At 40.7% G+C, this 26975-nt stretch overlaps 1 protein-coding gene and 2 long non-coding RNA genes across 4 annotated transcripts; 1 reads left to right on the top strand and 2 right to left on the bottom strand.

The window, feature by feature from the left end:
* Window positions 1–436: 436 nt before the first annotated feature.
* LOC135746702 (uncharacterized) lies at window positions 437–13162 on the bottom strand. Its single transcript, XM_073814451.1, has 6 exons — window positions 13083–13162; window positions 9773–9825; window positions 8727–9559; window positions 7782–7785; window positions 3210–4267; window positions 437–469 (listed from the first exon to the last, which is right to left on the bottom strand). Exons 1-6 carry the CDS (start codon window positions 13109–13111, stop codon window positions 437–439), a joined length of 2010 nt encoding a protein of 669 aa, XP_073670552.1. The 5' UTR covers window positions 13112–13162.
* An 8987-nt stretch (window positions 13163–22149) lies between these two features.
* Window positions 22150–24005, top strand: LOC135746565 (uncharacterized). 2 transcript variants are annotated; one of them, XR_010531596.1, is made up of 5 exons: window positions 22150–22731; window positions 23272–23365; window positions 23463–23595; window positions 23678–23781; window positions 23892–24005. It is a non-coding gene; the product is annotated as an uncharacterized lncRNA (long non-coding RNA). The 2 variants fall into 2 exon arrangements; XR_010531595.1 differs by lacking the exon at window positions 22150–22731 and having other exon boundaries at window positions 23147–23365.
* On the bottom strand, window positions 23972–25595 carry LOC135746566 (uncharacterized). The gene is made up of 3 exons (XR_010531597.2): window positions 25106–25595; window positions 24410–24546; window positions 23972–24086 (listed from the first exon to the last, which is right to left on the bottom strand). It is a non-coding gene; the product is annotated as an uncharacterized lncRNA (long non-coding RNA).
* Between the last annotated feature and the right edge of the window lie 1380 nt (window positions 25596–26975).

Here is a 26975-nt window from a genome sequence, read left to right as displayed (position 1 = left end):
GTGGTTGTTGGAGCAACAGTTGTCGTTGTTGGAGCAACTGTGGTGGTTGGGGCAACTGTTGTGGTCGTTGGAGCAGCAGTTGTGGTTGTTGGAGCAACAGTTGTGGTCGTTGGAGCAACAGTTGTGGTCATCGGAACAACTGTGGTGGTGGTTGGAGCAACCGTGGTTGTTGTTGGAGCAACAGTTGTCGTCGTTGGAGCAACTGTGGTGGTTGGGGCAACTGTTGTGGTCGTTGGAGCAACAGTTGTGGTTGTTGAAGGAACTGTTGTGGTCATTGGTGCTACCGTTGTGGTCGTTGGAGAAACAGTTGTGGTCGTTGGAGCAACAGTAGTGGTCGTTAGAGCAACAGTTGTGGTCGTTGGAGCAACAGTTGTAGTCGTTGGAGCAACTGTGGTGGTGGTTGGAGCAACCGTGGTGGTTGTTGGAACAACAGTGGTCATTGTTGTAGCAACTGTGGTGGTTGGGGCAACTGTTGTGGTCGTTAGAACAGCAGTTGTGGTTGTTGGAGAAACAGTTGTGGTCGTTGGAGCAACAGTTGTAGTTGTTGGAGCAACAGTTGTGGTAGTTTGAGCAACTGTGGTGGTGGTTGGAGCAACTGTCGTGGTGGTTGGAGCAACTGTGGTGGTGGTTGGGGCAACTGTTGTGGTCGTTGGAGCAACTGTTGTGGTTGTTGAAGGAACTGTTGTGGTCATTGGTGCTACAGTTGTGGTCGTTGGAGCAACAGTTGTGGTTGTTGGAGCAACAGTAGTGGTCGTTAGAGCAACAGTTGTGGTCGTTGGAGCAACAGTTGTAGTCGTTGGAGCAACTGTGGTGGTGGTTGGAGCAACCGTGGTGGTTGTTGGAGCAACAGTGGTCGTTGTTGGAGCAACTGTGGTGGTTGGGGCAACTGTTGTGGTCGTTGGAGCAACAGTTGTAGTTGTTGGAGCAACAGTTGTTGTTGTTTGAGCAACTGTGGTGGTGGTTGGAGCAACTGTGGTGGTGGTTGGAGCAACTGTGGTGGTGGTTGGAGCAACTGTGGTGGTTGTTGGAGCAGCAGTTGTGGTTGTTGGAGCAACAGTTGTCGTTGTTGGAGCAACAGTTGTGGTCGTTGGAGCAACAGTTGTGGTTGGGGCAACTGTTGTAGTCGTTGGAGCAGCAGTTGTGGTTGTTGGAGCAACAGTTGTGGTCGTTGGAGCAACTGTGGTGGTCGTTGGTGCAACAGTTGTGGTTGTTGGTGCAACAGTTGTGGTCGTTGGAGCAACAGTAGTGGTCGTTAGAGCAACAGTTGTGGTTGTTGGAGCAGCAGTTGTAGTCGTTGGAGCAACTGTGGTGGTTGGGGCAACTGTTGTCGTCGTTGGAGCAGCAGTTGTGGTTGTTGGAGCAACAGTTGTGGTCGTTGGAGCAACAGTTGTGGTCGTTGGAACAACTGTGGTGGTGGTTGAAGCAGCCGTGGTGGTTGTTGGAGCAACTGTGGTGGTGGTTGGAGCAACTGTGGTGGTGGTTGGAGCAACTGTGGTGGTTGTTGGAGCAGCAGTTGTGGTTGTTGGAGCAACAGTTGTCGTTGTTGGAGCAACAGTTGTGGTCGTTGGAGCAACAGTTGTGGTTGGGGCAACTGTTGTAGTCGTTGGAGCAGCAGTTGTGGTTGTTGGAGCAACAGTTGTGGTCGTTGGAGCAACTGTGGTGGTCGTTGGTGCAACAGTTGTGGTTGTTGGTGCAACAGTTGTGGTCGTTGGAGCAACAGTAGTGGTCGTTAGAGCAACAGTTGTGGTTGTTTGAGCAACTGTGGTGGTGGTTGGAGCAACTGTGGTGGTTGGGGCAACTGTTGTCGTCGTTGGAGCAGCAGTTGTGGTTGTTGGAGCAACAGTTGTGGTCGTTGGAGCAACAGTTGTGGTCGTTGGAACAACTGTGGTGGTGGTTGAAGCAGCCGTGGTGGTTGTTGGAGCAACGGTTGTGGTCGTTGGAGCAGCAGTTGTAGTTGTTGGAGCAACAGTTGTGGTTGTTTGAGCAACTGTGGTGGTGGTTGGAGCAACTGTGGTGGTTGGGGCAACTGTTGTGGTTGTTGGAGCAGCAGTTGTGGTTGTTGGAGCAACAGTTGTGGTCGTTGGAGCAACAGTTGTGGTTGGGGCAACTGTTGTAGTCGTTGGAGCAGCAGTTGTGGTTGTTGGAGCAACAGTTGTGGTCGTTGGAGCAACAGTTGTGGTCGTTGGAACAACTGTGGTGGTGGTTGAAGCAGCCGGGGTGGTTGTTGGAGCAACGGTTGTGGTCGTTGGAGCAGCAGTTGTAGTTGTTGGAGCAACAGTTGTGGTTGTTTGAGCAACTGTGGTGGTTGGAGCAACTGTGGTGGTGGTTGGAGCAACTGTGGTGGTGGTTGGAGAAACTGTGGTGGTGGTTGGAGCAGCAGTTGTGGTTGTTGGAGCAACAGTTGTCGTTGTAGGAGCAAGAGTTGTGGTCGTTGGAGCAACTGTGGTGGTGGTTGGAGCAACCGTGGTGGTTGTTGGAGCAACAGTTGGCGTTGTTGGAGCAACTGTGGTGGTTGGGGAAACTGTTGTGGTCGTTGGAGCAGCAGTTGTGGTTGTTGGAGCAACAGTTGTGGTCGTTGGAGCAACAGTTGTGGTCGTTGGAACAACTGTGGTGGTGGTTGGAGCAGCCGTGGTGGTTGTTGGAGCAACAGTTGTCGTCGTTGGAGCAACTGTGGTGGTTGGGGCAACTGTTGTGGTCGTTGGAGCAACAGTTGTGGTTGTTGAAGGAACTGTTGTGGTCATTGGTGCTACAGTTGTAGTTGTTGGAGCAACAGTTGTGGTTGTTTGAGCAACTGTGGTGGTGGTTGGAGCAACTGTGGTGGTGGTTGGAGCAGCAGTTGTGATCATTGTAGCAACAGTTGTGGTCGTTGGAGCAACAGTTGTGGTCGTTGGAACAACTGTGGTGGTGGTTGGAGCAGCCGTGGTGGTTGTTGGAGCAACAGTTGTTGTCGTTGGAGCAACTGTGGTGGTTGGGGCAACTGTGGTGGTCGTTGGAGGAACAGTTGTGGTTGTTGGAGCAACAGTTGTGGTCGTTGGAGCAACTGTGTTGGTCGTTGGTGCAACAGTTGTGGTTGTTGGTGCAACAGTTGTGGTCTTTGGAGCAACAGTAGTGGTCGTTAGAGCACCAGTTGTGGTTGTTGGAGCAGCAGTTGTTGTCGTTGGAGCAACTGTGGTGGTGGTTGGAGCAACTGTGGTGGTGGTTGGAGCAACTGTGGTGGTTGGGGCAACTGTTGTCGTCGTTGGAGCAGCAGTTGTGGTTGTTGGAGCAACAGTTGTGGTCGTTGGAGCAACAGTTGTGGTTGGGGCAACTGTTGTAGTCGTTGGAGCAGCAGTTGTGGTTGTTGGAGCAACAGTTGTGGTCGTTGGAGCAACTGTGGTGGTCGTTGGTGCAACAGTTGTGGTTGTTGGTGCAACAGTTGTGGTCGTTGGAGCAACAGTAGTGGTCGTTAGAGCAACAGTTGTGGTTGTTGGAGCAGCAGTTGTAGTCGTTGGAGCAACTGTGGTGGTGGTTGGAGCAACTGTGGTGGTGGTTGGAGCAACTGTGGTGGTTGGGGCAACTGTTGTCGTCGTTGGAGCAGCAGTTGTGGTTGTTGGAGCAACAGTTGTGGTCGTTGGAGCAACAGTTGTGGTCGTTGGAACAACTGTGGTGGTGGTGGTTGAAGCAGCCGTGGTGGTTGTTGGAGCAACGGTTGTGGTCGTTGGAGCAGCAGTTGTAGTTGTTGGAGCAACAGTTGTGGTTGTTTGAGCAACTGTGGTGGTGGTTGGAGCAACTGTGGTGGTGGTTGGAGCAACTGTGGTGGTGGTTGGAGCAACTGTGGTGGTGGTTGGAGCAACTGTGGTGGTGGTTGGAGCAGCAGTTTTGGTTGTTGGAGCAACAGTTGTCGTTGTAGGAGCAAGAGTTGTGGTCGTTGGAGCAACTGTGGTGGTGGTTGGAGCAACCGTGGTGGTTGTTGGAGCAACAGTTGGCGTTGTTGGAGCAACTGTGGTGGTTGGGGCAACTGTTGTGGTCGTTGGAGCAGCACTTGTGGTTGTTGGAGCAACAGTTGTGGTCGTTGGAGCAACAGTTGTGGTCGTTGGAACAACTGTGGTGGTGGTTGGAGCAGCCGTGGTGGTTGTTGGAACAACAGTGGTCATTGTTGGAGCAACTGTGGTGGTTGGGGCAACTGTTGTGGTCGTTAGAGCAGCAGTTGTGGTTGTTGGAGAAACAGTTGTGGTCAATGGAGCAACAGTTGTAGTTGTTGGAGCAACAGTTGTGGTAGTTTGAGCAACTGTGGTGGTGGTTGGAGCAACTGTCGTGGTGGTTGGAGCAACTGTGGTGGTGGTTGGGGCAACTGTTGTGGTCGTTGGAGCAACTGTTGTGGTTGTTGAAGGAACTGTTGTGGTCATTGGTGCTACAGTTGTGGTCGTTGGAGCAACAGTTGTGGTTGTTGGAGCAACAGTAGTGGTCGTTAGAGCAACAGTTGTGGTCGTTGGAGCAACAGTTGTAGTCGTTGGAGCAACTGTGGTGGTGGTTGGAGCAACCGTGGTGGTTGTTGGAGCAACAGTGGTCGTTGTTGGAGCAACTGTGGTGGTTGGGGCAACTGTTGTGGTCGTTGGAGCAACAGTTGTAGTTGTTGGAGCAACAGTCGTTGTTGTTTGAGCAACTGTGGTGGTGGTTGGAGCAACTGTGGTGGTGGTTGGAGCAACTGTGGTGGTGGTTGGAGCAACTGTGGTGGTTGTTGGAGCAGCAGTTGTGGTTGTTGGAGCAACAGTTGTCGTTGTTGGAGCAACAGTTGTGGTCGTTGGAGCAACAGTTGTGGTTGGGGCAACTGTTGTAGTCGTTGGAGCAGCAGTTGTGGTTGTTGGAGCAACAGTTGTGGTCGTTGGAGCAACTGTGGTGGTCGTTGGTGCAACAGTTGTGGTTGTTGGTGCAACAGTTGTGGTCGTTGGAGCAACAGTAGTGGTCGTTAGAGCAACAGTTGTGGTTGTTGGAGCAGCAGTTGTAGTCGTTGGAGCAACTGTGGTGGTTGGGGCAACTGTTGTCGTCGTTGGAGCAGCAGTTGTGGTTGTTGGAGCAACAGTTGTGGTCGTTGGAGCAACAGTTGTGGTCGTTGGAACAACTGTGGTGGTGGTTGAAGCAGCCGTGGTGGTTGTTGGAGCAACTGTGGTGGTGGTTGGAGCAACTGTGGTGGTGGTTGGAGCAACTGTGGTGGTTGTTGGAGAAGCAGTTGTGGTTGTTGGAGCAACAGTTGTCGTTGTTGGAGCAACAGTTGTGGTCGTTGGAGCAACAGTTGTGGTTGGGGCAACTGTTGTAGTCGTTGGAGCAGCAGTTGTGGTTGTTGGAGCAACAGTTGTGGTCGTTGGAGCAACTGTGGTGGTGGTTGGAGCAACTGTGGTGGTTGGGGCAACTGTTGTCGTCGTTGGAGCAGCAGTTGTGGTTGTTGGAGCAACAGTTGTGGTCGTTGGAGCAACAGTTGTGGTCGTTGGAACAACTGTGGTGGTGGTTGAAGCAGCCGTGGTGGTTGTTGGAGCAACGGTTGTGGTCGTTGAAGCAGCAGTTGTAGTTGTTGGAGCAACAGTTGTGGTTGTTTGAGCAACTGTGGTGGTGGTTGGAGCAACTGTGGTGGTGGTTGGAGCAACTGTGGTGGTGGTTGGAGCAACTGTGGTGGTGGTTGGAGCAGCAGTTGTGGTTGTTGGAGCAACAGTTGTCGTTGTAGGAGCAAGAGTTGTGGTCGTTGGAGCAACTGTGGTGGTGGTTGGAGCAACCGTGGTGGTTGTTGGAGCAACAGTTGGCGTTGTTGGAGCAACTGTGGTGGTTGGGGAAACTGTTGTGGTCGTTGGAGCAGCAGTTGTGGTTGTTGGAGCAACAGTTGTGGTCGTTGGAGCAACAGTTGTGGTCGTTGGAACAACTGTGGTGGTGGTTGGAGCAGCCGTGGTGGTTGTTGGAGCAACAGTTGTCGTCGTTGGAGCAACTGTGGTGGTTGGGGCAACTGTTGTGGTCGTTGGAGCAACAGTTGTGGTTGTTGAAGGAACTGTTGTGGTCATTGGTGCTACAGTTGTAGTTGTTGGAGCAACAGTTGTGGTTGTTTGAGCAACTGTGGTGGTGGTTGGAGCAACTGTGGTGGTGGTTGGAGCAGCAGTTGTGATCATTGGAGCAACAGTTGTGGTCGTTGGAGCAACAGTTGTGGTCGTTGGAACAACTGTGGTGGTGGTTGGAGCAGCCGTGGTGGTTGTTGGAGCAACAGTTGTCGTCGTTGGAGCAACTGTGGTGGTTGGGGCAACTGTGGTGGTCGTTGGAGCAACAGTTGTGGTTGTTGGAGCAACAGTTGTGGTCGTTGGAGCAACTGTGTTGGTCGTTGGTGCAACAGTTGTGGTTGTTGGTGCAACAGTTGTGGTCGTTGGAGCAACAGTAGTGGTCGTTAGAGCACCAGTTGTGGTTGTTGGAGCAGCAGTTGTAGTCGTTGGAGCAACAGTTGTGGTCGTTGGAACAACTGTGGTGGTGGTGGTTGAAGCAGCCGTGGTGGTTGTTGGAGCAACGGTTGTGGTCGTTGGAGCAGCAGTTGTAGTTGTTGGAGCAACAGTTGTGGTTGTTGGAGCAACTGTGGTGGTGGTTGGAGCAACTGTGGTGGTGGTTGGAGCAACTGTGGTGGTGGTTGGAGCAACTGTGGTGGTGGTTGGAGCAACTGTGGTGGTGGTTGGAGCAGCAGTTTTGGTTGTTGGAGCAACAGTTGTCGTTGTAGGAGCAAGAGTTGTGGTCGTTGGAGCAACTGTGGTGGTGGTTGGAGCAACCGTGGTGGTTGTTGGAGCAACAGTTGGCGTTGTTGGAGCAACTGTGGTGGTTGGGGCAACTGTTGTGGTCGTTGGAGCAGCACTTGTGGTTGTTGGAGCAACAGTTATGGTCGTTGGAGCAACAGTTGTGGTCGTTGGAACAACTGTGGTGGTGGTTGGAGCAGCCGTGGTGGTTGTTGGAGCAACAGTTGTCGTCGTTGGAGCAACTGTGGTGGTTGGGGCAACTGTTGTGGTCGTTGGAGCAACAGTTGTGGTTGTTGAAGGAACTGTTGTGGTCATTGGTGCTACAGTTGTGGTCGTTGGAGCAACAGTTGTGGTCGTTTGAGCAACATTAGTGGTCGTTAGGGCAACAGTTGTGGTCGTTGGAGCAACTGTGGTGGTGGTTGGAGCAACCGTGGTGGTTGTTGGAGCAACAGTGGTCGTTGTTGGAGCAACTGTGGTAGTTGGGGCAACTGTTGTGGTCGTTGGAGCAGCAGTTGTGGTCGTTGGAGGAACAGTTGTGGTCGTTGGAGCAACAGTTGTAGTTGTTGGAGCAACAGTTGTGGTTGTTTGAGCAACTGTGGTGGTGGTTGGAGCAACTGTGGTGGTGGTTGGAGCAACCGTGGTGGTTGTTGGAGCAACAGTTGTCGTTGTTGGAGCAACTGTGGTGGTTGGAGCAACGGTTGTAGTCGTTGGAGCAGCAGTTGTAGTTGTTGGAGCAACAGTTGTGGTTGTTTGAGCAACTGTGGTGGTGGTTGGTGCAACTGTGGTGGTGGTTGGAGCAGCAGTTGTGATCATTGGAGCAACAGTTGTGGTCGTTGGAGCAACAGTTGTGGTCGTTGGAACAACTGTGGTGGTGGTTGGAGCAGCCGTGGTGGTTGTTGGAGCAACAGTTGTCGTCGTTGGAGCAACTGTGGTGGTTGGGGCAACTGTGGTGGTCGTTGGAGCAACAGTTGTGGTTGTTGGAGGAACTGTTGTGGTCATTGGTGCTACAGTTGTGGTCGTTGGAGCAACAGTTGTGGTTGTGAGAGCAACTGTGCTTGTTGGGGCAACAGTTGTTGGAGCAGCAGTTGTGGTTGTTGGAGCAACAGTTGTGGTCGTTGGAGCAACTGTTGTGGTCGTTGGAGCAACAGTTGTGGTCGTTGGAGCAACAGTTGTGGTTGGGGCAACTGTTGTAGTCGTTGGAGCAGCAGTTGTGGTTGTTGGAGCAACAGTTGTGGGCGTTGGAGCAACTGTGGTGGTTGTTGGTGCAACAGTTGTGGTCGTTGGTGCAACAGTTGTGGTTGTTGGAGCAACAGTAGTGGTCGTTAGAGCAACAGTTGTGGTCGTTGGAGCAACAGTTGTGGTCGTTGGAGCAACTGTGGTGGTGGTTGGAGCAACCGTGGTGGTTGTTGGAGCAACAGTGATCGTTGTTGGAGCAGCTGTGGTGGTTTGGGCAACTGTTGTGGTCGTTGGAGCAGCAGTTGTGGTTGTTGGAGCAACAGTTGTGGTCGTTGGAGCAACAGTTGTGGTCGTTGGAACAACTGTGGTGGTGGTTGGAGCAGCCGTGGTGGTTGTTGGAGCAACGGTTGTGGTCGTTGGAGCAGCAGTTGTAGTTGTTGGAGCAACAGTTGTGGTTGTTTGAGCAACTGTGGTGGTGGTTGGAGCAACAGTTGTGGTCGTTGGAGCAACTGTGGTGGTGGTTGGAGCAACCGTGGTGGTTGTTGGAGCAACAGTTGTCGTTGTTGGAGCAACTGTGGTGGTTGGGGCAACTGTTGTGGTCGTTGGAGCAGCAGTTGTGGTTGTTGGAGCAACAGTTGTGGTCGTTGGAGCAACAGTTGTGGTCGTTGGAACAACTGTGGTGGTGGTTGGAGCAGCCGCGGTGGTTGTTGGAGCAACAGTTGTCGTCGTTGGAGCAACTGTGGTGGTTGGGGCAACTGTGGTGGTCGTTGGAGCAATAGTTGCGGTTGTTGGAGGAACTGTTGTGGTCATTGGTGCTACAGTTGTGGTCGTTTGAGCAACTGTTGTGGTTGTGAGAGCAAGTGTGGTGGTTGGGGCAACTGTTGTGGTCGTTGGTGCTACAGTTGTGGTCGTTGGAGCAACAGTTGTGGTTGTGAGAGCAACAGTTGTGGTTGGGGCAACTGTTGTAGTCCTTGGAGCAGCAGTTGTGGTTGTTGGAGCAACTGTGGTGGTCGTTAGTGCAACAGTTGTGGTCGTTGGTGCAACTGTGGTGGTCGTTAGTGCAACAGTTGTGGTCGTTGGTGCAACAGTTGTGGTCGTTGGAGCAACAGTTGTGGTCGTTGGAGCAACTGTGGTGGTCGTTGGTGTAACAGTTGTGGTTGTTGGAGCAACAGTTGTGGTCGTTGGAGCAACAGTTGTGGTTGTTGGAGCAACTGTGGTGGTGGTTGGAGCAACCGTGGTGGTTGTTGGAGCAACAGTTGTCGTTGTTGGAGCAACTGTGGTGGTTGGGGCAACTGTTGTGGTCGTTGGAGAAGCATTTGTGGTTGTTTGAGCAACTGTGGTGGTGGTTGGAGCAACAGTTGTGGTTGTTGGAGCAACAGTTGTCTTTGTTGGAGCAACTGTGGTTGTTGGGGCAACTGTTGTGGTCGTTGGAGCAGCAGTTGTGGTTGTTGGAGCAACTGTGGTGGTTGGGGCAACAGTTGTGGTCGTTAGAGCAGCAGTTGTGGTTGTTGGAGCAACAGTTGTGGTTGTTTGAGCAACTGTGGTGGTGGTTGGAGCATCTGTGGTGGTTGGATCAACTGTTGTGGTTGTTGGAGCAACAGTTGTGGTTGTTGAAGCATCAGTTCCTCCACACAATGTCCACCATATACATACTATTAAATAAAATAAAAACATTTGTATAAGATGTTATTTAAGAGTGTTTATCTAAAAAAAAAATATTGAATTGATATTATCTATTTTATGAAAAATAATTTAAATCATCAATATTTAATGTCATATTATATTATTTACATACATATTATTTAAGTTCATTTTATACATATTGTATATATACAAAGAAACAAAATGTAAAAAGATTCACTTACATATGGTGAGGAAAGTTTTTCTTTTGCCATTATACTTTGAAATAAAGGACCTGCTAAAATAAAAAATATAATTTGTAAAATGCATAGTATTGTAGTTACATTTGAGGAGTGAAAGAAAGTGAAAAATAGATACAGGCGAAAAAAAAGAAAAAGATTTCAGTGATTTGAGTGAGACTTTCTTTGACTGACAATTTACATTTTCAATTGTGAGCCACCTATTTAAAATTTTTTTATCCTTGGTATATTCTGAGAGGGAATTAATAATGGGCTTGAGTACCCAACTGCTCGAAAGTGACATCAACGAGCGATTATAAAAATGATGATTATGTAGGTTACTTTTTTGCTAGTTGGTTATTTTGACGTCTTACTGGTTAGCTTTACAAGTCTATATTGTCTTTAGTCAATATTTTGTGAGTTTGGTTGTATTGTGTATGTGATACTGCACAGTCTAAATGGCATTTGCTATCACAGTACCCCAAGATTTATTGGAAAGCATGCAGAGAAATTTGCTGCCAGTCTGCTCTGTTTTCACGTACTCTCATGTTTTTTTTCAAATGTGCTTGTCAGCGGAAAACATTTAGGCCTGTTTAAACATCTTTTATAAACATGCTTTAGGAAAAGACGTTACTGGTGTGTATCTATTTTAAGATTTGTAAGTAATTTTTCAGTTGAGATACCTAAAACGTTTTAGTTTAGGACTTGCCTTTTCTCTGAAACTGCAGGGTTAATATATGCACTATGCATACGATGCAGAATTGCAGGTATGACAGGACAGTAGAGGTGTCATTTATACTCAATTTATATGCAAATAAATTCCACTGAGTACAATCAAAAAAGTCCAGGAGTTGAGTAGACGCCCCTTATGGCCAAGTTCTTATGGTTCTCAAAGAAGGCTTGGTTCTTTTGATGAGAGATGTATTATGTAGACGTGAGACAGAGGGATAAATGGTCAGACTGATCCAGGTGAAGGAGAGTAGTGACTGTTTACTAATCCTTTATGTAAGCAATAAGGTACCAGGGGCTGTGCTGTATTGTGAATAAGTTATTCAAGATACAGCACTTGCCTTGAGTACCTTATTGCTTTTATAAAACGGTTACAACACAATATTAAAGTAAAAAAAATATATATTAGTGCAACTTTCATGAAGTTAAATCAATAAAAGCATTCCTTCCCCTAGAAAAAATAGTCCCTGACCATGAACAACAATGTTCCAATTTGTAATTTGCATGAAAGCTCAAATAAAAACAACAAACCGTTCTCAAACTGATACGTGTGGTTGCTAAGGGTGTTGCTAAGGGCGCAGTGATAACCGTTGATTGAAGCGGTCATAGCCGTGTTTTATCATAAATTAAGCTAAACAGCTATTGTGAAAAAAGTGAGATGGTTTACCTTATCCTGGATAGCAAAAAAAAAAAAATGGATTTCCAAATCTGGATCATTTTGATCCAGATTAAACTTTACCATAAAGTAACCATGGCTGTGCTCGAGAAATTTTAAGTTATGTCTGGATTTAATACAATTTTTATTTAATTAGGAACACTTTTATACATTATTTTTTATTATTATATTGTGAAGGTATTGGTATTTTAAAAAAAACATAGCCTTATTTTTAGCGAAAGTTTTAGCTTTGTTTTAATAAAAAAATGATGATTTAAATGCTGTAGGGCGGTGATTTTCAAATTGTGGGCCAGCAGATGGCGCCAGCAGGGCCACTGTTTTATGTTTGAATTTACCATAGATACCATATTGATCAGACTTAATTAACATTCCGAGTTTAAGATTGTTTTGTCTCTTTTTCTTTGGGCTGCACCAGAAAATAACTGTCGTACAAATAACTTTTCAGGTCAAAGCATTATAAATAAAAATCATAGTCATGGAGCATTTCCTGTCAAAACATCAGCCAATCATATTCTTGTTTATTTTTATTCCAGAGTGATTATTGATATTAATTGAGGTTTTGTTTATTTTCATTGTTGTCCAAATGTTTCTATAAAAACAATTCAACATCCGAAGAACCATTCTGTTTATTAAAAAGATTCATTGTGTCAAAAAAAGATTTTCAGATTATATAAATGTAAGAAATAAATGGTTCTTTAAAGAACCTTTGACTAAATGGTTTTTTGAGGAAATAAAAAAGTTGGCATTCTATGGCATTACTGTAAAGAACCTTTCAACCTTTTTTAATATTTAAAAAGGGGATTGCTACCTTAAAATACAACTGTATGATTTATGTAATATGTATGCTATGTTTTGTGTTTAAAGGCTGCGTAGTTTATTAAGCATTTTAAAATATAAAGTTTGACTCAGGACATCTAGTATTAGTGGTTTTGTGGATCATTCAACAAATTGAGTGCAAATTGCATTATTGTAGTTAGGAGCAAGTTGCTTTCGCATATAAAGTTTCATCTGTATCTTTATCACATTACCTGCATAAAAAACTAACCCTTGGCTATGTGTACTGTGTTATACTTGATGAGACTAGTTTAATTGCAGTTATGTATTGGTGTTCTCTAATTTTCTCTAATTGCTTCTATTGTTCACCTCATTTGTAAGTCGCTTTGGACAAAAGCGTCTGCTAAATGAGTTAAAGCCAGTTTTCTTTAAAATAGCTTATCTGAGCGGTGTATAAGCAGGTATAAAACAATAATGCGCTCATAGATGTGCGTTCGCATTTTTAAAGAGACACCAGCTTAAAAATAGACTTCAAGCATTATCTTTACTAAAATAAAAATACTTGAGGGACCCCCTAAGTATATTTTTTTACTTCTTATAGGGGGTTCTAATGCCTTATGAGGGTTCCCGGATCCCCCAAGCCCCCCCAAACCCCCTTCAATTCAGTCTAAACATATTCAACCAATAGATCAATTCATAAATATCTAAGCAGTATCTCTTTTAAAAAAATTAAAATTAAGAATGCAAAGATTGTAAAGTAGCATTAGGCTACAATAAGTAGGAGTTAAGTCACATTTCATATCTCTAGAAGCAAAAAAATTTATCAATTTGGGTATGGCTTGTGATCATCATTTTAATTTATTTGACAGAAAACAACGCTCTCTTCTGTGTGGTTGTTTAAAATTCCATCAACTTAATAACTACCCAAATGTTTCATTACATGTATAAACTAAATAAAAAAAACGATCATCAAAGGCGACAGGACAAACAGAAGGATTTTTAAGATGTTTTAAATGATTATTTTACAGCCCTAAATGTTATACATTATTAAATCATCTTAAATAAATAAATAACAACTTTTAATGTAAAGATTAAAGATAAGACTTTAATCAACAAATACGATTTGATCTATCCTACCTTTTATTGCTGTACAAATTCATAACCATGCGGACTAATAGGTGTAATTGTCCTTGCAGAGCGTCCCGTGATTTGTCCTCTTTGAGGTAAATTGTCAAACTAGGGAGAACATTTTTTAGATGATGTTTTAAACGTTGACGTTTGTAAGGTGTGGTAATTTGGTGACTGATTGCTTTAGCGCGCATACCAAAAGAGACTGACACAGTGTTATTCTTTTTTCCTGTCAACAATACAGGGTGTATATCCAAACAATGTGTATCGGCTAATGTTGAAGCGTTCAAATTGAAAGGGGGGCTGGGGTGGACCCTAAGCATTAAGGGACCCCCTTTAAAGCACAAAATCTAAATTAGGGTGGTCCTCTGGTTTTTACTAAGATTTAAATACTACATTAATTTAAAATTCTCCTGCAGCGCTGGCACAAAGCGATACTGTCAATTATTTGTCCCAATTCCGCAACTTATCCAAAAGATTTCTGTCTGAAATCAATGTAAACTCTCAAGTGCACATCATGTTGTTTTATGGAGGAATTGACAGACGAGTCAATGTCTTTGAGTGTGAATTATTTTCACCTAATTGATGAAAATAAGAGTCTTTAATTATTATCTTTAGTCATCTTTTAGGGGCTTTCTAAAAAATCTTCTCAAAGTATTATTCTACACTAATATGAGGGGTAGCAAATTATCATGGTTTATGGGTTTCAGTTAAGGGTATTTTTTATTATAAAAATGTTGATCTAGGACACCTTACTTTGTAAAATCACAGCTACGCTATTAGCTAGGGAACCCCCCCAAAAATCTTTAACATAATTCAAACACTTATAAGAATCAGATATTTGGCTCATAAAATATTTAATTTGAACCACCTTATCTGACATCTGTCTTTTAATTTTGTGTTCAACACAGTAGGTTATATAAACTGGTTTGTTTAAAAGAATCATAGTTTGAACTAAATTTGTTTTAATAAAAAGCGCATGTGTTTTGTGATTATGAAACGGAGGTGCATGTCTGTTGTGAAACTTACGGAGAATCTCCTTGATGCAGATGCCAAAGGAGTACTGACCAGATTAAAAATGAAATGCAGGCTCATGATGACATGAAGTATAAATAAATTAATAAATCAATTCCAAATTACCAAAGGCACGTATTTCACAGGTAGCCTATACCTTATTTCTTTAATACATGTTTGGGTGTGAACAGAGTTTACAACAACTTTTAATATAGGCATATCCGAACATATACTGTACACAATGATTTTTGTTATCATGCATGACTATTGCTGTCAGTTGTCAACAGTTGTTGTTTTGATGTCATTGGGTGTGTCCATCACACATTTGACTCCCACCGTTTAGTTTCTTCTTATTTGTTATTCATGAGATTTGTAATGTAATACCTGAAGATACTTTTAACAAAAATGTCAGAACATGTTTGCTTATAAAAGCTGTTCAGCCATGAAATTTGGCACTTAAATAGGGATAGTGGAAAGATAAAATAACTTTCTAATATCCTATAATATCTTAAAGCTATAAGAAAGTCCAAAATGTTTGTTATTTCACATCATAACTCTTTATTTTTTTAATTAAAATTATGGACCAGGTAAGAATATTTTAACTAAAATGTTTTGTACTGATTTATGTTCATTCATATTATTATGTTTAAGTCAAGGACATCTTATAATTATCAAGACGTGCATACCTATTGTCATGGCACACCCATTGTGGCATAACAGGTCTTTATTTATTTGTAATTTTGAATTGCAGCATATACGTATGGAGCCTTTGGTTCTACGCAATGAAGTAGACAATTTCTAACAATGCGAGCCTAAATATGTCATAAACAATTTTAGACCTGTCTAATAATGACATTTCTGGCACTTGTAAAACTGGACCAGGTTAGTCTATTTTGTAGTGGTTTACAAATTTAAATTATTGCATTGACCATGATACTGAGAAAAGTGTAAGTAAGATTGAGACTTATTGCACTTTTTGAGATTTTGATCTTCTCTGATACAGGACGCATGAATGAAAAACACAGAACAAAATGATGCCATGGAGAGACATAGGGAAGCAGATTAAGTGATTTGACATTAAATGAAAGTAAATGCTGTGGTGATACCAGAAGTGTGTATAAGGTGGCTCTGGTGTTTGCCAATCTGAAGTTGTGAGGCAAGTTTCTCAAATTACTTCAATAAGTAAGTCTAAAATAACAAAGAAGGCCTTGGTAGAGTTAGTTATTTTCCTTGACTGTTGTTTGGCCAAAGGCACAGGCAAGAAAGAAGAGGGAGTGTAAGGTAAGACAAGACAGTATAAAGGATAAGGACAATCACTTTAAAGGAACATATTTTAGTGGGTGGAAATTTATGACAAGAGAATGACAGCAGGAATGACATTGAGCGTTCATTGCATAAAACAGCAGCTATAAAAAAGTTAAGGTGGATTCTGTTTTTATTTTAGTGTTTCAAAATCGCATATCAAAAACACAGCACTTTTTATATTCATATTAGTATTAGTATTCTATTAGGTTTTTTTCAAATATGCAACATTTAATACTTAATCACTTAGCACTAGATTTGGGATAAAAAATTACATAATATAAGGCAAAATCAGCTAAATGCCTTTTCTAGATTTTGTTGACATAAAAAAAAACTTATTTACAAGGTGGTATATTCTTGAAGCCACTTGCATACTTTTAGTTACATATAACAAAATATAAAAAAAATCAAAGTCTCTTGGAAAATTATGTAAATGTTCTACCATCAACTTAAAGGGACACAAAGTCCTAATAAAAAACAAATCATAAATATTCTGTCCTCTATCAAAAATAATTGTTAATTTAATATTAATCATTTCATCATGATTATCATTTGATTTTAAGAATCATTTCACACTTCCTATTGTTATATGTTTGCATAGTTGGCTGCTTCAGAATTTTCCTGTTTGAGTTGTTGACGTAAATGTGTTTATGAATGCATTTGAATTTCTTAAATAAAGAAATGAAATGTACCATGTACTGAAACGTCTGAAGGCGTAGAAACCAGTTCAGCATAATTCTGTAGCAATTCAAAAGAGTTATTCTGTATTATCCACTGTATCGCATGTACTATATTAGTATGCCATTGTGCTTGTCCTACTCTGTTTTTATTCTAAGATTTTATTATATGATATATCTTTGTGTGTTTCCACGGTGGGTGTTCATACCCAGATAGTATTTTATATTAAAATCAAAATCATAGGGAAATCACTGTAAGTGTCATAATGCAGCAATGAAGAACCCACTGATCTGTATAAATTACTTGATTGCGCATGATTTCACAATGCTGCAGCCACCACACCTCTGGTATGCACAAACATTCTATTAAATTAATAGGATGCATTTCAATGATAAAACAGCACCTTTACTAGTCTCTGTTTTCATATGTGAAGTCTCTCTGTTCATTCTTACAGCGCAAACGTATGTATACAAATGTATACAATGTTAACTACAAACCGGCTGCCAAACCTCCCTTCACATAGTGGCGATTCATGATTGTCATCTCCCCCTGTCTTTAGGAAACCAAAACATTTGTTATTTTTGACAAGGTTTTTGTTCCAGAGTTCAATTTAGCCACTAGTCAGACCATTAAACAAGGAAGTAAAGTTTCGACCAGATGCGTAATTGGGTCACTGCACGTGCGTCCGATGAAACCATCTATATATTCCTTATCTTACCCGAGTGAAACACAAGCATTGCAAATAACATAACAAGTAACAATTATTTTGCGAACACATATCCTAAAAACTAATCTTGTACCACTGATGCACTGTAAACCAGGTGAATTTAAACCATGATTTTGAATGTAAGTCAATGACACCCTCTGTTGGTTACAGCATACCAATATGGCCGCTCGATGGCTTCACCTCCATGTGCGTAACCGCAGCAATGGCACCGATAGTATAGCACGTAAAGTGGTTCCCTTGTGATTACAAGGCAGTAAACCAGAGCAATTGTTTCAAAGTGCTGTTTGTTTTATCTATCCTCTCCCACCAAGTTTCAATTTCAAATTTTAATAATGGCGATAGTTTCAGGTGAGGACACACTCAAGCTGTAGTCAGTGCGGTCTGAACTGGAGGCTGTGGAGAAGCTGATCTACAACCTTTTGAAGAAGTACGCAACGAAAGCGGAGAGCTGCACTCAAAACATTCTGACCTGACCTCCCCTTGTGGCACCATCAGTCTATGAGATCCCCAACAGGAACCGCTTTGTGAGACGGAAAGCGATGCTTTGATCATCAGATAATTCATCTTCCAGAACGTATTTAACAGTGCACACTCATTGCTTTCCTGATGCACGTGCTCTTGATGTTGCTGGCCAAGTACCCATGATCAAAGATACATCATGCTGAAAAAAACAATAAAACCATTACAGAAAATTCTATTGGTTTCCATTAAAATACCAATAGGAACCATTAGCTTTTACCAATAAAACCATTACACTGTAGTGTGTTTTGGGCCATATTCCATTAGAACCAATAAAATTTCCAATAAAACCAATAGAATTTCTGTGATGGTGTCTATTGGTTTTTTAGCAGGGCAATTACACAGGAAAGCACAGAGCCACACTCTCATTGTCCCACAGATGGTCTGCGTAGCACTGCAATAACAACAGATTACTCCATAAAGTTATACATTAGCACAGTCACAGTAGGACAGTCATTATTTTTTGTTACAGATTTCCATAACGTCATTTGTGCAGTGGATTGCAGTCACCCCTGTTCCAGAAAATTAGACTTTTTTAAAGGGACACCAGCCCTGAATTCCATTTTTTTATGACCTTTCCTCGCTTACTTCCCTCAGTCTCGTTCACTCCGTCATTGCTTACGTTGTACGAGTGCCCACTTCTGCTAGAACACTTGAATCGCCCTAAGCCCTTGATCACATGGAAAATGTAGACCGCCCCCTCCATAATTTGAACTGTGCAAAGCGCAAGTTGCTGAAGTGACATCACAATCATGTTGCATTGTGGAATATGGAGCTGCATGAAGTGTACACATGAGGCAGCCTCGCTTCCTCGGTCAAAATCGAGGGAGCGAGGGTCTGTCCATACAAACTTCCCTCATTCACTTGACGAAGTGGAACACACTTTAAAATGGCGACAGGGATTCCCCTGAAGGGAAGTGTTTAGGGAAGTTTGCGAGTGCGTGTCTTAAACTGGAGTGGAACGCAGCCTAGACAAGTCTGAGTGTTATTTCTCTATGAGTTCCCTCTAGTCACTAGTGTCTGGAAGTAAATGCTTTCAAACACACTGTCGTGAAAACGAACTGTTGTCCCTCCCCCCTCCATATATATATATATATATATATATATATATATATGTTAGGTCTGAAGCTCTTTTTCTTTTCTTGGAATCTTCCGACAAGGGTTTTCGCTGCTTCTTCCCCGGCTCTGCCATTTGCAACAATTGCAAGCCGTGTTTCATTCTCCTGCCTCTGTGTTGTTTGCCGTAAAGTGATCCTGCTTTTCGCCATATCTGAGACTTTGCAAGACTGAAGGACGGCGGGTCAGATGCAGCCTGCAAAATCACCAGCCTGCAAAATGTTCTTGTACTTAATCTTGACTTGTTGAATCTTGTTCTTTAAGATATAGTGAAGTGTTTGAAGATACTCTTTATGATACATTTCTTGAGTAACATGGTACAGAACTGGTTATTTGGACTATAGCCTACTTAGGCATTCAATCTGTCCGCTATTGTCTTTTGCTTTTGTCTTTGTTTCATTATAGCAGCATAATTTCCCTTTTTGTATATTAAGCCTATATGTTTTATTCTATTAACATTGTTGCTGTTGTGGCACTATTGAGGCATTAGAGGTTAAATCATTAGCTAATTGGTGAATCAGAGAAATCCTTGTTAAATATGATATAAAAGGGGTGATTGTGTGCCACTTGGATGCACGTCATCTGAGCGTTACTGTTTCTGTGTGACCGTGCACCACCCAGATCTGCGTCATCTATGCGTTGCGGTTTCTGTTTGCCTGTGTATCGTGGCCCGAGAGTTTAGCCTTGACTATTTTCACAGCTTTATGGTCTGACAAAGTGTTTAAGTATATTTTGAGTATTAGTGTATGTTTGTATTTAATGTTTAATGTTGTGTTTGTGTATTTTTGTGTATTTTTGTGTACTATGTCTGTAGTGTAGCCACGTATCGGCCGATGCCGATAAACATAAAACTCGCAAAAATTGCGCCGATATATTGGTCTATCACTACTTTTAAATAAACATAACTTGCTCAATTTTCTACCGATTTGGTTTGTTATAAATGTCAGAGATGTACCTATGACACTGCACACTTATGCATAATTTTCATGAAACATGTTAAAGCGCCCAGAATTATAGCCACGTTAATAACGTTTATAAGAAACCAAACCATTTGAAAATCGGTAGAAAATGTAGCAAGTTATGGTCATTTAAAAGTACATGCACCATTAAAACACAATGCAACGAGTGAGAGAGCTTGTTTGAGGTGATGGCCACTAGGTGATGACGTTATAGACTCCGCCTACATCTAGCCTTTATAGAGACAGAGCGAAGTTATGCAAATTTGAAAACCACGCCTACCGGGGGGAAACAATCCAGCCCTCTCCATTGACTTTGTATTGCGAGAGGCTGCCTCCTTGTCATTTCTGGCTTATAACAAAAACAGAATAATGCCTAAAAGCTGCTGTGTGACAATATGGTTTATAGTATATAGGTATATAGTTGCCCGTTTCCACTTTTGTGTCTTTAAACACTCATTTTTTGAGGTCGACAGCTTATAAAAACTTATTTCTGGGTTTTTTGGCTTGTTAGCTGTACACCTTGTCACACAGCAGCTTTTAAGTATTATTCTGTTTTTAGGTTTAATCTGTAAATAAGTTTTTATAAGCTGTCGACCACAAAAAAACGAGCGTTTAAAGACACAAAAGTGGAAACAGGCAACTTTTCATAGTACTCATTAGTAGAACTGCGTCCACTAGGGGGAAACGTAGTCGGCGATCCACTTGTCATATTGTTATTGTCCATTTTCCAATTTTCAGTCAGTATCTGTCAAATGCAAGTCTTCACAATAAACCTTTTTTTTGTGATATTCTGAAATAACATTTGTTATATTTCGCTTGACTTTTAAACGAATCAAAATCATAACAAAATGAATTTTCAAACATTACAAATAAACATTTATGTTCACTTTTAATTATTTACAATGATGCACAAATTTCCCCAAATATTCTAATTAAATTATATTAATAATCTCGGCTCCAGTCAGAGAAAGTTTAATCCAGCTTGTAACACATAACGGGTCTTTCCCTTATTGCTTAGAATTAAACATCCATGTGGATCACATTGTAAACAACATATTCAACAATCATTTTCAGCATGCTTCTTTCAAATGGTAGATAAATGCTAGTGTTTCTTTGAACATTTCTCATTAACTAGAGAAACTTTTAATTCCAGATACCTTTCAAATTTACTTGTAAATATACTGAACAATACACTTTTGTAAATGCAGTGCATCTCATTCTTCAACGGGATTTCGCTAGTCTTTAAATTCTGGTAGTTTTAGTTGTCTCTCTGGTCTCATTTGTGGAGCAATCGCGCCACCTATTGGCTCACTCTGGGTAAGTATTTTATTAGGAATTCCCTCTTTAGGATTCACCGTCCCTAATTTGACAGGTTCAGTTTCTAGTTTTTGCAGTTCTACTGGATTGTCATTTGTATTCTCACTTAAGAATTTCTTCACATACGTGGTTTTCTTTTATATTGTGTTCATTAGTCATCAATGGTCACATCATATTATTTTCTGGAGTGTATGAAACTTGAATGTACAGTAGTTGTCATGTTGTCTCACCAGAACAGCCCCGAATCTTTTGCCCTGTGGCAATGATCAGCTGATCAGGGATTGTTTGCAATTCGCTTACAAGTACAGTTCGTGTGACGCACTTTGGGGAGTGCGTGCTTATTGCGTACGCACCATCGGATTTTTTAATTCCCGCGTACATTGTAGGCATGTGTATGCGCCTACAGGAGAATGTAGTCGAACGACTGTGTACACGTAAGAGTCAGATAAAAAACATGACTGTCTCTGACTACTTAATTGAGACTTGGTTGTTTTGGTCTCGTGTCTCATTGTTCGTCACGACCAGGGTCGTCGATTTGGGTAGGGACGCTAGGGACATGTCCCTACAGGGAACCCTGAATTGTCCCTAGCAATCATTTCAGCCAAACAAATGATCTTTATATATATATATATATATATATATATATATATATAAAACAAACTGATGTCTGTCTGTTTCTTGTGTTTTTTTACGTATTAATTATTTAATTTAACATGAATTTATTCAGGAATCATTTAAATGAGATTTAAACTCTTATAAAAAGAAAAATAGCGTATTTGTGCTACACAAACTGTTAACAGATGAGTCCCGCCTCCACAACTCACATCGCTAATACGATTGGCTTTACCTTTCTTAAGTCCCGCCTCTCTAACTTACTTCGCTTTATGATTGGTTTGTCTTTCCTCGTGTAATTTAGGCTGCATTCGCGCTTGTAGCGCCAAAGCTCAGCCTGAACGAGACGCGATGTGAATGATTATGCAGGCAGGCTACCGGTAAGTGAGTGTGGAAGAAAAAAATCTTATATTAACAGTTTTATGCACAAAATATCGGACACGCTGTTACACATAACGATTCAGGGACATTGTTTTGTGTACCTGAAGAGTTGCAAACTTGTAACAGTATATGTAGTTTAAACAGACTGCTCAGAAAATAAGAAAGCACGAACTATAAAATAACTTTTGACAGTATAGAAAGTTTTTTTTTTTGTGATCACTGTTAAATAAGTATAACGTGTTATACTGGAGTGCGGAGTAGATTGGGAAGAAATCTGATGGTTCAGTATTTTACTTGCCCAGTCAGAATTTTCACTGACATCACAAAAAATGTAAAATATAAAATAAAAATAAAATAGGCCTATTCTATATTTGTTGTTTTTTACATGTGTAACCATAATAAATAGACAACTTAGATTAAAGGTGCCAAAGAATGCATTGAAACAATATGTTAAAGAGCACCTATTATGGGATACACGTTTTTAAACATCCTTTTGTGTGTAAGTGTGCATTAGTACATGCTAACGATATTCAAAAAGTACATACCTCAAAGAAAACGATGACGCGAGTTATCGTCTCTAACGTTCGAGGACTACAAAAAACACTCGGATTGTAGGCAACAGTTTACTTCCTGGGATTAGTGACGTAGATAAGACCAACATTATCATAGTTCAGCCCTCTCTGCTTTGCTTGGGTACGCCCTCAAAGACGGGGGTGGGGTGGGGAGCGCCGAGTCAGAAGAGAGCTAAAATGGCGGAGGTTGGGAGTCCCTGCTTTTACTCTGTTTGCAAACTCTTGTTTCATTGTTTAAGCGATTAAATCTCTCGAGTAGACGCTGTCTCTTTAGATGCGAGGGCAAAATAGCACTTTATGGACTTCCACAGAGGACATCATGTTTAATACGGTTCCGGAAAAATCCAGTCAGAAGTTGTTCACGGAGTTTTCACAATAACTGCTTCTTATGAACCGAAGCTGGATTTGCACGACGTCTCCTCTTGAAAGTTGGATTACTGTGCACTTCTGGATCACAGGCTGTAAGTATTCACGTTTATTATTTGCCTTTTACTGTACGTTACGTAACCGGTAACCGGAGATTAACATAATGTGCGTGTAGAGCTAAGCTTGCAAGCTAATTGTTTTGTGTTGTAATACTGTATTTCATAAACAACGTACCATATTTACACACGTGTATGTTGAATTATGCAGACTATCGTTTTTTTATCGATGTTGGTTTAGACATGTTTACAAACTTGCTAAGTTGCTAAGCTAAATACAAATACAAATGCCAGCTAAACTGTTACCAGTAAAATTTGTTCTCATGATAAAACTCTAGAAACTCTAAGTACAGATGATTTGTTTAAAGTTATATGTATTTTACTGTTGTATTTACTTGAAGCTTTCTTAGACTTTGAAACGAAGTAAACACGTAATGTGTGTTGCTAATGTTGGGCCATGTAATATGTAATACATTTACGTTTTAATGAATAGTCTAACGATTTATAGTCGTTGTACTCTATTGTTATAATATGTATTTTTGACTGAATACATGTTTGTTTTATTTGTCTATATCCTAGATTCGCAGCTGGACACATCCTTCTACACTGTATGCAAACATGCAACATCATTACACACAGTACAAGGAGTCAGACTGGCATATGAGGAGCAAAGGTGTGTAACACATATGATGTATTTAGCTAGTGAAACCACTACCAGTCTTAGATGTATAACTGATGATGATAAAGTTTTTTTCTCTGCATAATAATAGGAACCCAGGCAGTAGCATCGTTTCACAATGTTTCCATCACCATCATCAGTGGATGCCTTTGCCGTCCGTAGCCTGAGATTTCAGATTTGCAGCAAAAAAAATTGATTTTCTCATTTATTGGAATGCTGTGCAGGTATTTAAGTATTTTAGTAACTGTGTTAAATAAAGTAGTATTTACTTTTACAATAAATTAATTGCTTGTTTATATTTTACAGGTATTTGTACCTTGCAGCCATCCATTACAATGTCACCAAGCCGTAATAAAAGCAGGAGAGGGAAAGTACAAGGCTATGTTCCCAAAACACACAAGTGACATACCGTAAGCAGTAATGTTTTATTTCAAATACATTCATAATTAAAAACTTAATGTATGAAGCAGGGAAATAAATGATCAAAACAAAAGATTTATTGACTGCAATATTTCTACAGTTATGTGGAGGATGTGATCAGGCTTGTGTTTGATGAGGTATTTGAAGATAAGCTGAAGGAAGCCCTGATTCCAATGGACCTGGCATCACAGTTTGAGAGACCTTCAAAGGAGGAGGTGATTGCATGCCATCTTCAGTGCAGGGGTCGTCGAAAGCCAAAATTGTGACCGATCTGATCAGGAAGCTCCAAGCGTATCTGGAGAACAACACACGACAGGATGATAACCTTATAGTGTCGTCTTAAATAGCACCAGCTGACAAAGCTTTGATATGCCATTTATCTGAATAGATAGCTGTAAGAAATGAATTGAACAATTTTTGAAACAAGAGCACAATATGGTTACTAAAGTATGTTTATTTATATATTGTTTAACATTTAAATATATATTTGTAATAAATAAAAAAAACTTTTGACTGACTATTATATTTTCTTTAAAGTTACATCTTTTGTTCTTTTGGGTACTTTGTTACTATAATGATACTTTAGTGTTATTGGTTTAAAAATGTAATAAAACTTACTCTAGTCCTGCACCTCAAAGGCTTATAGTCAGTACAATAAATGTTCTGTGTGTAGGGATTTAGACAATTTGTGCAAAACCTGGATGATGAATCACGCAGGTAAGAGGCCCTGGAACATGTTGCATTCTCCTTAAAACCTAATAAGTAAAAACATAGCACTTATAAGTAAGCAGTCTTTCATAAAAAAGTTTACCATAGTGAAATAATGTAGAACATTCATTTCAATTAATACTTTCTTTGTGCTACATTTGGTGTTAGTTTGCACAGTAATATAGTATGTAACAGTCTTTTATAATAAAGTTTACTATAGTAAAATAATGTTAATAAGTGAAATAGTTTTATAATCATTTCAACAAATACTTTCTATGTGCTACATTTGGTGTTTCCATATAGTTTGCACAGTAATATAGTATGTAAGCGGTCTTTTATAATAAAGTTTACTATAGTAAAATAATGTTAACAAATGAAATAGTTTTATAATCATTTCAACAAATACTTTCTATGTGCTACATTTGGTGTTTCCATATAGTTTGCACAGTAAAATAGTATGTAAGCAGGCTTTTATAATAAAGTTTACTATAGGTAAATAATGTTAATAAGTGAAATAGTTTTATAATCATTTCAAAAAATACTTTCTATGTGCTACATTTGGTGTTTCCATATAGTTTGCAAAGTAATGTAGTACGTTATAATTACCTTTTGGATGTCTTTGCAACACATTTTCGTCTTCGTTTAGCATTCTGGCAGAGCTAAGGACACCTAAAAAAGTTAAATCCAATCGCGTTCATTGACGGAGATCGTTTATATCATAACGGCCGTCTGAACTCTCTGGATCGAGCTTGAAGTGGTAAGGCAGTACAGACACCATCGTTTATAGAGAAATATAGCGCTTGTTTATGTTGCCTGTGACTCTCAGTCAGAACCGGAAAACCCACGCGTAGTCAGGGGCGTAACCTTTCAAACACACGCCGAACCCAGTTGACCAATAACAGTTGAGTAGTCATCTGACCAATCCGAATACACTAGACATTTTGGGAGGCGGAGACAGGAACTAAATCCGAGCGTTTTCCAGACATGCAGAAATCGGTGAGGTATGTAAGCAATTTATAAGACTCACAGTGCATTAGTTCAAGTTTTAATAACATGTATGTACTATGGGATATTACAATAACGTGCTAACGTGCTAATTTATTAGAATAATTGGTGCTCTTTAAATTGTTCTTTGATATTTACATAGAAGGTATGTGGCTTTATTGAGTGCAAAAATTATCCAGAAACGTTTTTACATGTCCATTTACAACCCCAGGATTTGTCACTTGAATGAAATGTCAAAAAAGTCTATTGGCCTAAGTTTTTTTTTTTATTTTTTTTTTTTTGCAGTCAACAATAGTACAATGAGAAATATGCAATTAAACAAAAGTATACAATTATTTTACAATCAACAAAGCCAGAGTTATATAAAATAAATAAATTAACAAAGAGAGAGAGAGAAAAAAGAAAATAAAAAAGGTGTCATTCAACTAGCATTGTCATATTTGCTTGTAATCATGTGAGCTCTGTCAGATTTTTTACTGTTACAGTTTTTTAGCATAATACAGTAATTCTTAAGCTCTTGTTTAAAGTGAAAGAAGTTTGGTTTGGAGTCAGACCATTTTACTTTATGAATGTGAAATTTCCCCAGTAAAATCAACATTTGAATAAGATATTCCTTTTCTTTATCAAGTGTTTGATGAAGTATATTAATATGTCCAGTCCAGTTAGCTGTAAAACAATGTTCAGTTTTTTCATAATAAATCTTTCCAATTCAACCCAAAACATCTTGTACAACACATGCTTAACCGGGTATATCCTATGCATTATTTTAAAAGAGACTTCTTTTATTTTATTATTCATAAAAAATTTGTCCAGTGTTCGCCAAGCTTTCCGCCAACTCACATTCCCAAAAACAGAAGTCCAAAAAAAACGAGCTGGAGTATAAACGATTCTATTAAATTTGTTTCTAATATAGTTATTTGTGACTCTGTTTTGCAATATATTTATATCACCAATAAATATTTTGCTCTTTATGTCAATAAGGTTTGGATCTCCATCTTGTGATGTATTTTTAAAAAGAATCAATACCTTTTTGGGAACCGCATCCATCACAACAGCAAATTCCTTGGGTTTAACTGGTATTTTAAATCTATCCAAAAATTCCTTATATGTTAATAAATTCCCATCTTTATTTAGTAACTGACTAACTAGTACAATATATTTTATATATAGGATCATCCAATGATTAAGATGTATACACTGACCTAGAAACCCCTTCAGCTTTGGACAATAATACCCGTCCCTGAATTATAATACCCCAAAGTCCCTTTGCATCCAAATATTAAACCTCTTACTAATTTGATCAATAATTGGGTTAAAATTTAAAATACAAATGAAGCGTTGTTATTTTATCATCTTCTTATCAGCTCAATAAGAGATGCAACTTGTGGGATAACTTTTAAGGTCCCAAAAGAGGACATATGCAAGTTGATCTGTTTGGTGTTGAATGACATGCAATTATTTTAGCCTACTA

This window comes from Paramisgurnus dabryanus, chromosome 4, assembly GCF_030506205.2.
Source record: "Paramisgurnus dabryanus chromosome 4, PD_genome_1.1, whole genome shotgun sequence".
NCBI lineage: Eukaryota > Metazoa > Chordata > Actinopteri > Cypriniformes > Cobitidae > Paramisgurnus > Paramisgurnus dabryanus.
Note: the sequence above shows the minus strand (reverse complement) of the source record. Positions and strands in the feature narration are given on the sequence as shown.

What these genes read in the sequence shown, in the direction of transcription:
- LOC135746702 (XM_073814451.1), bottom strand. Translation starts at nt 13,111, where the DNA reads ATGGTTATGAATTTGTACAGCAATAAAAG. An exon ending in AAAAACTTTCCTCACCATAT is followed by an intron (nt 9,560 to 9,772) that starts GTAAGTGAATCT and finishes TTTATTTAATAG; the next exon opens with TATGTATATGGTGGACATTG. An exon ending in CAGTTGCCCCAACCACCACA is followed by an intron (nt 470 to 3,209) that starts GTTGCTCCAACC and finishes CGACCACAACAG; the next exon opens with TTGCCCCAACCACCACAGTT.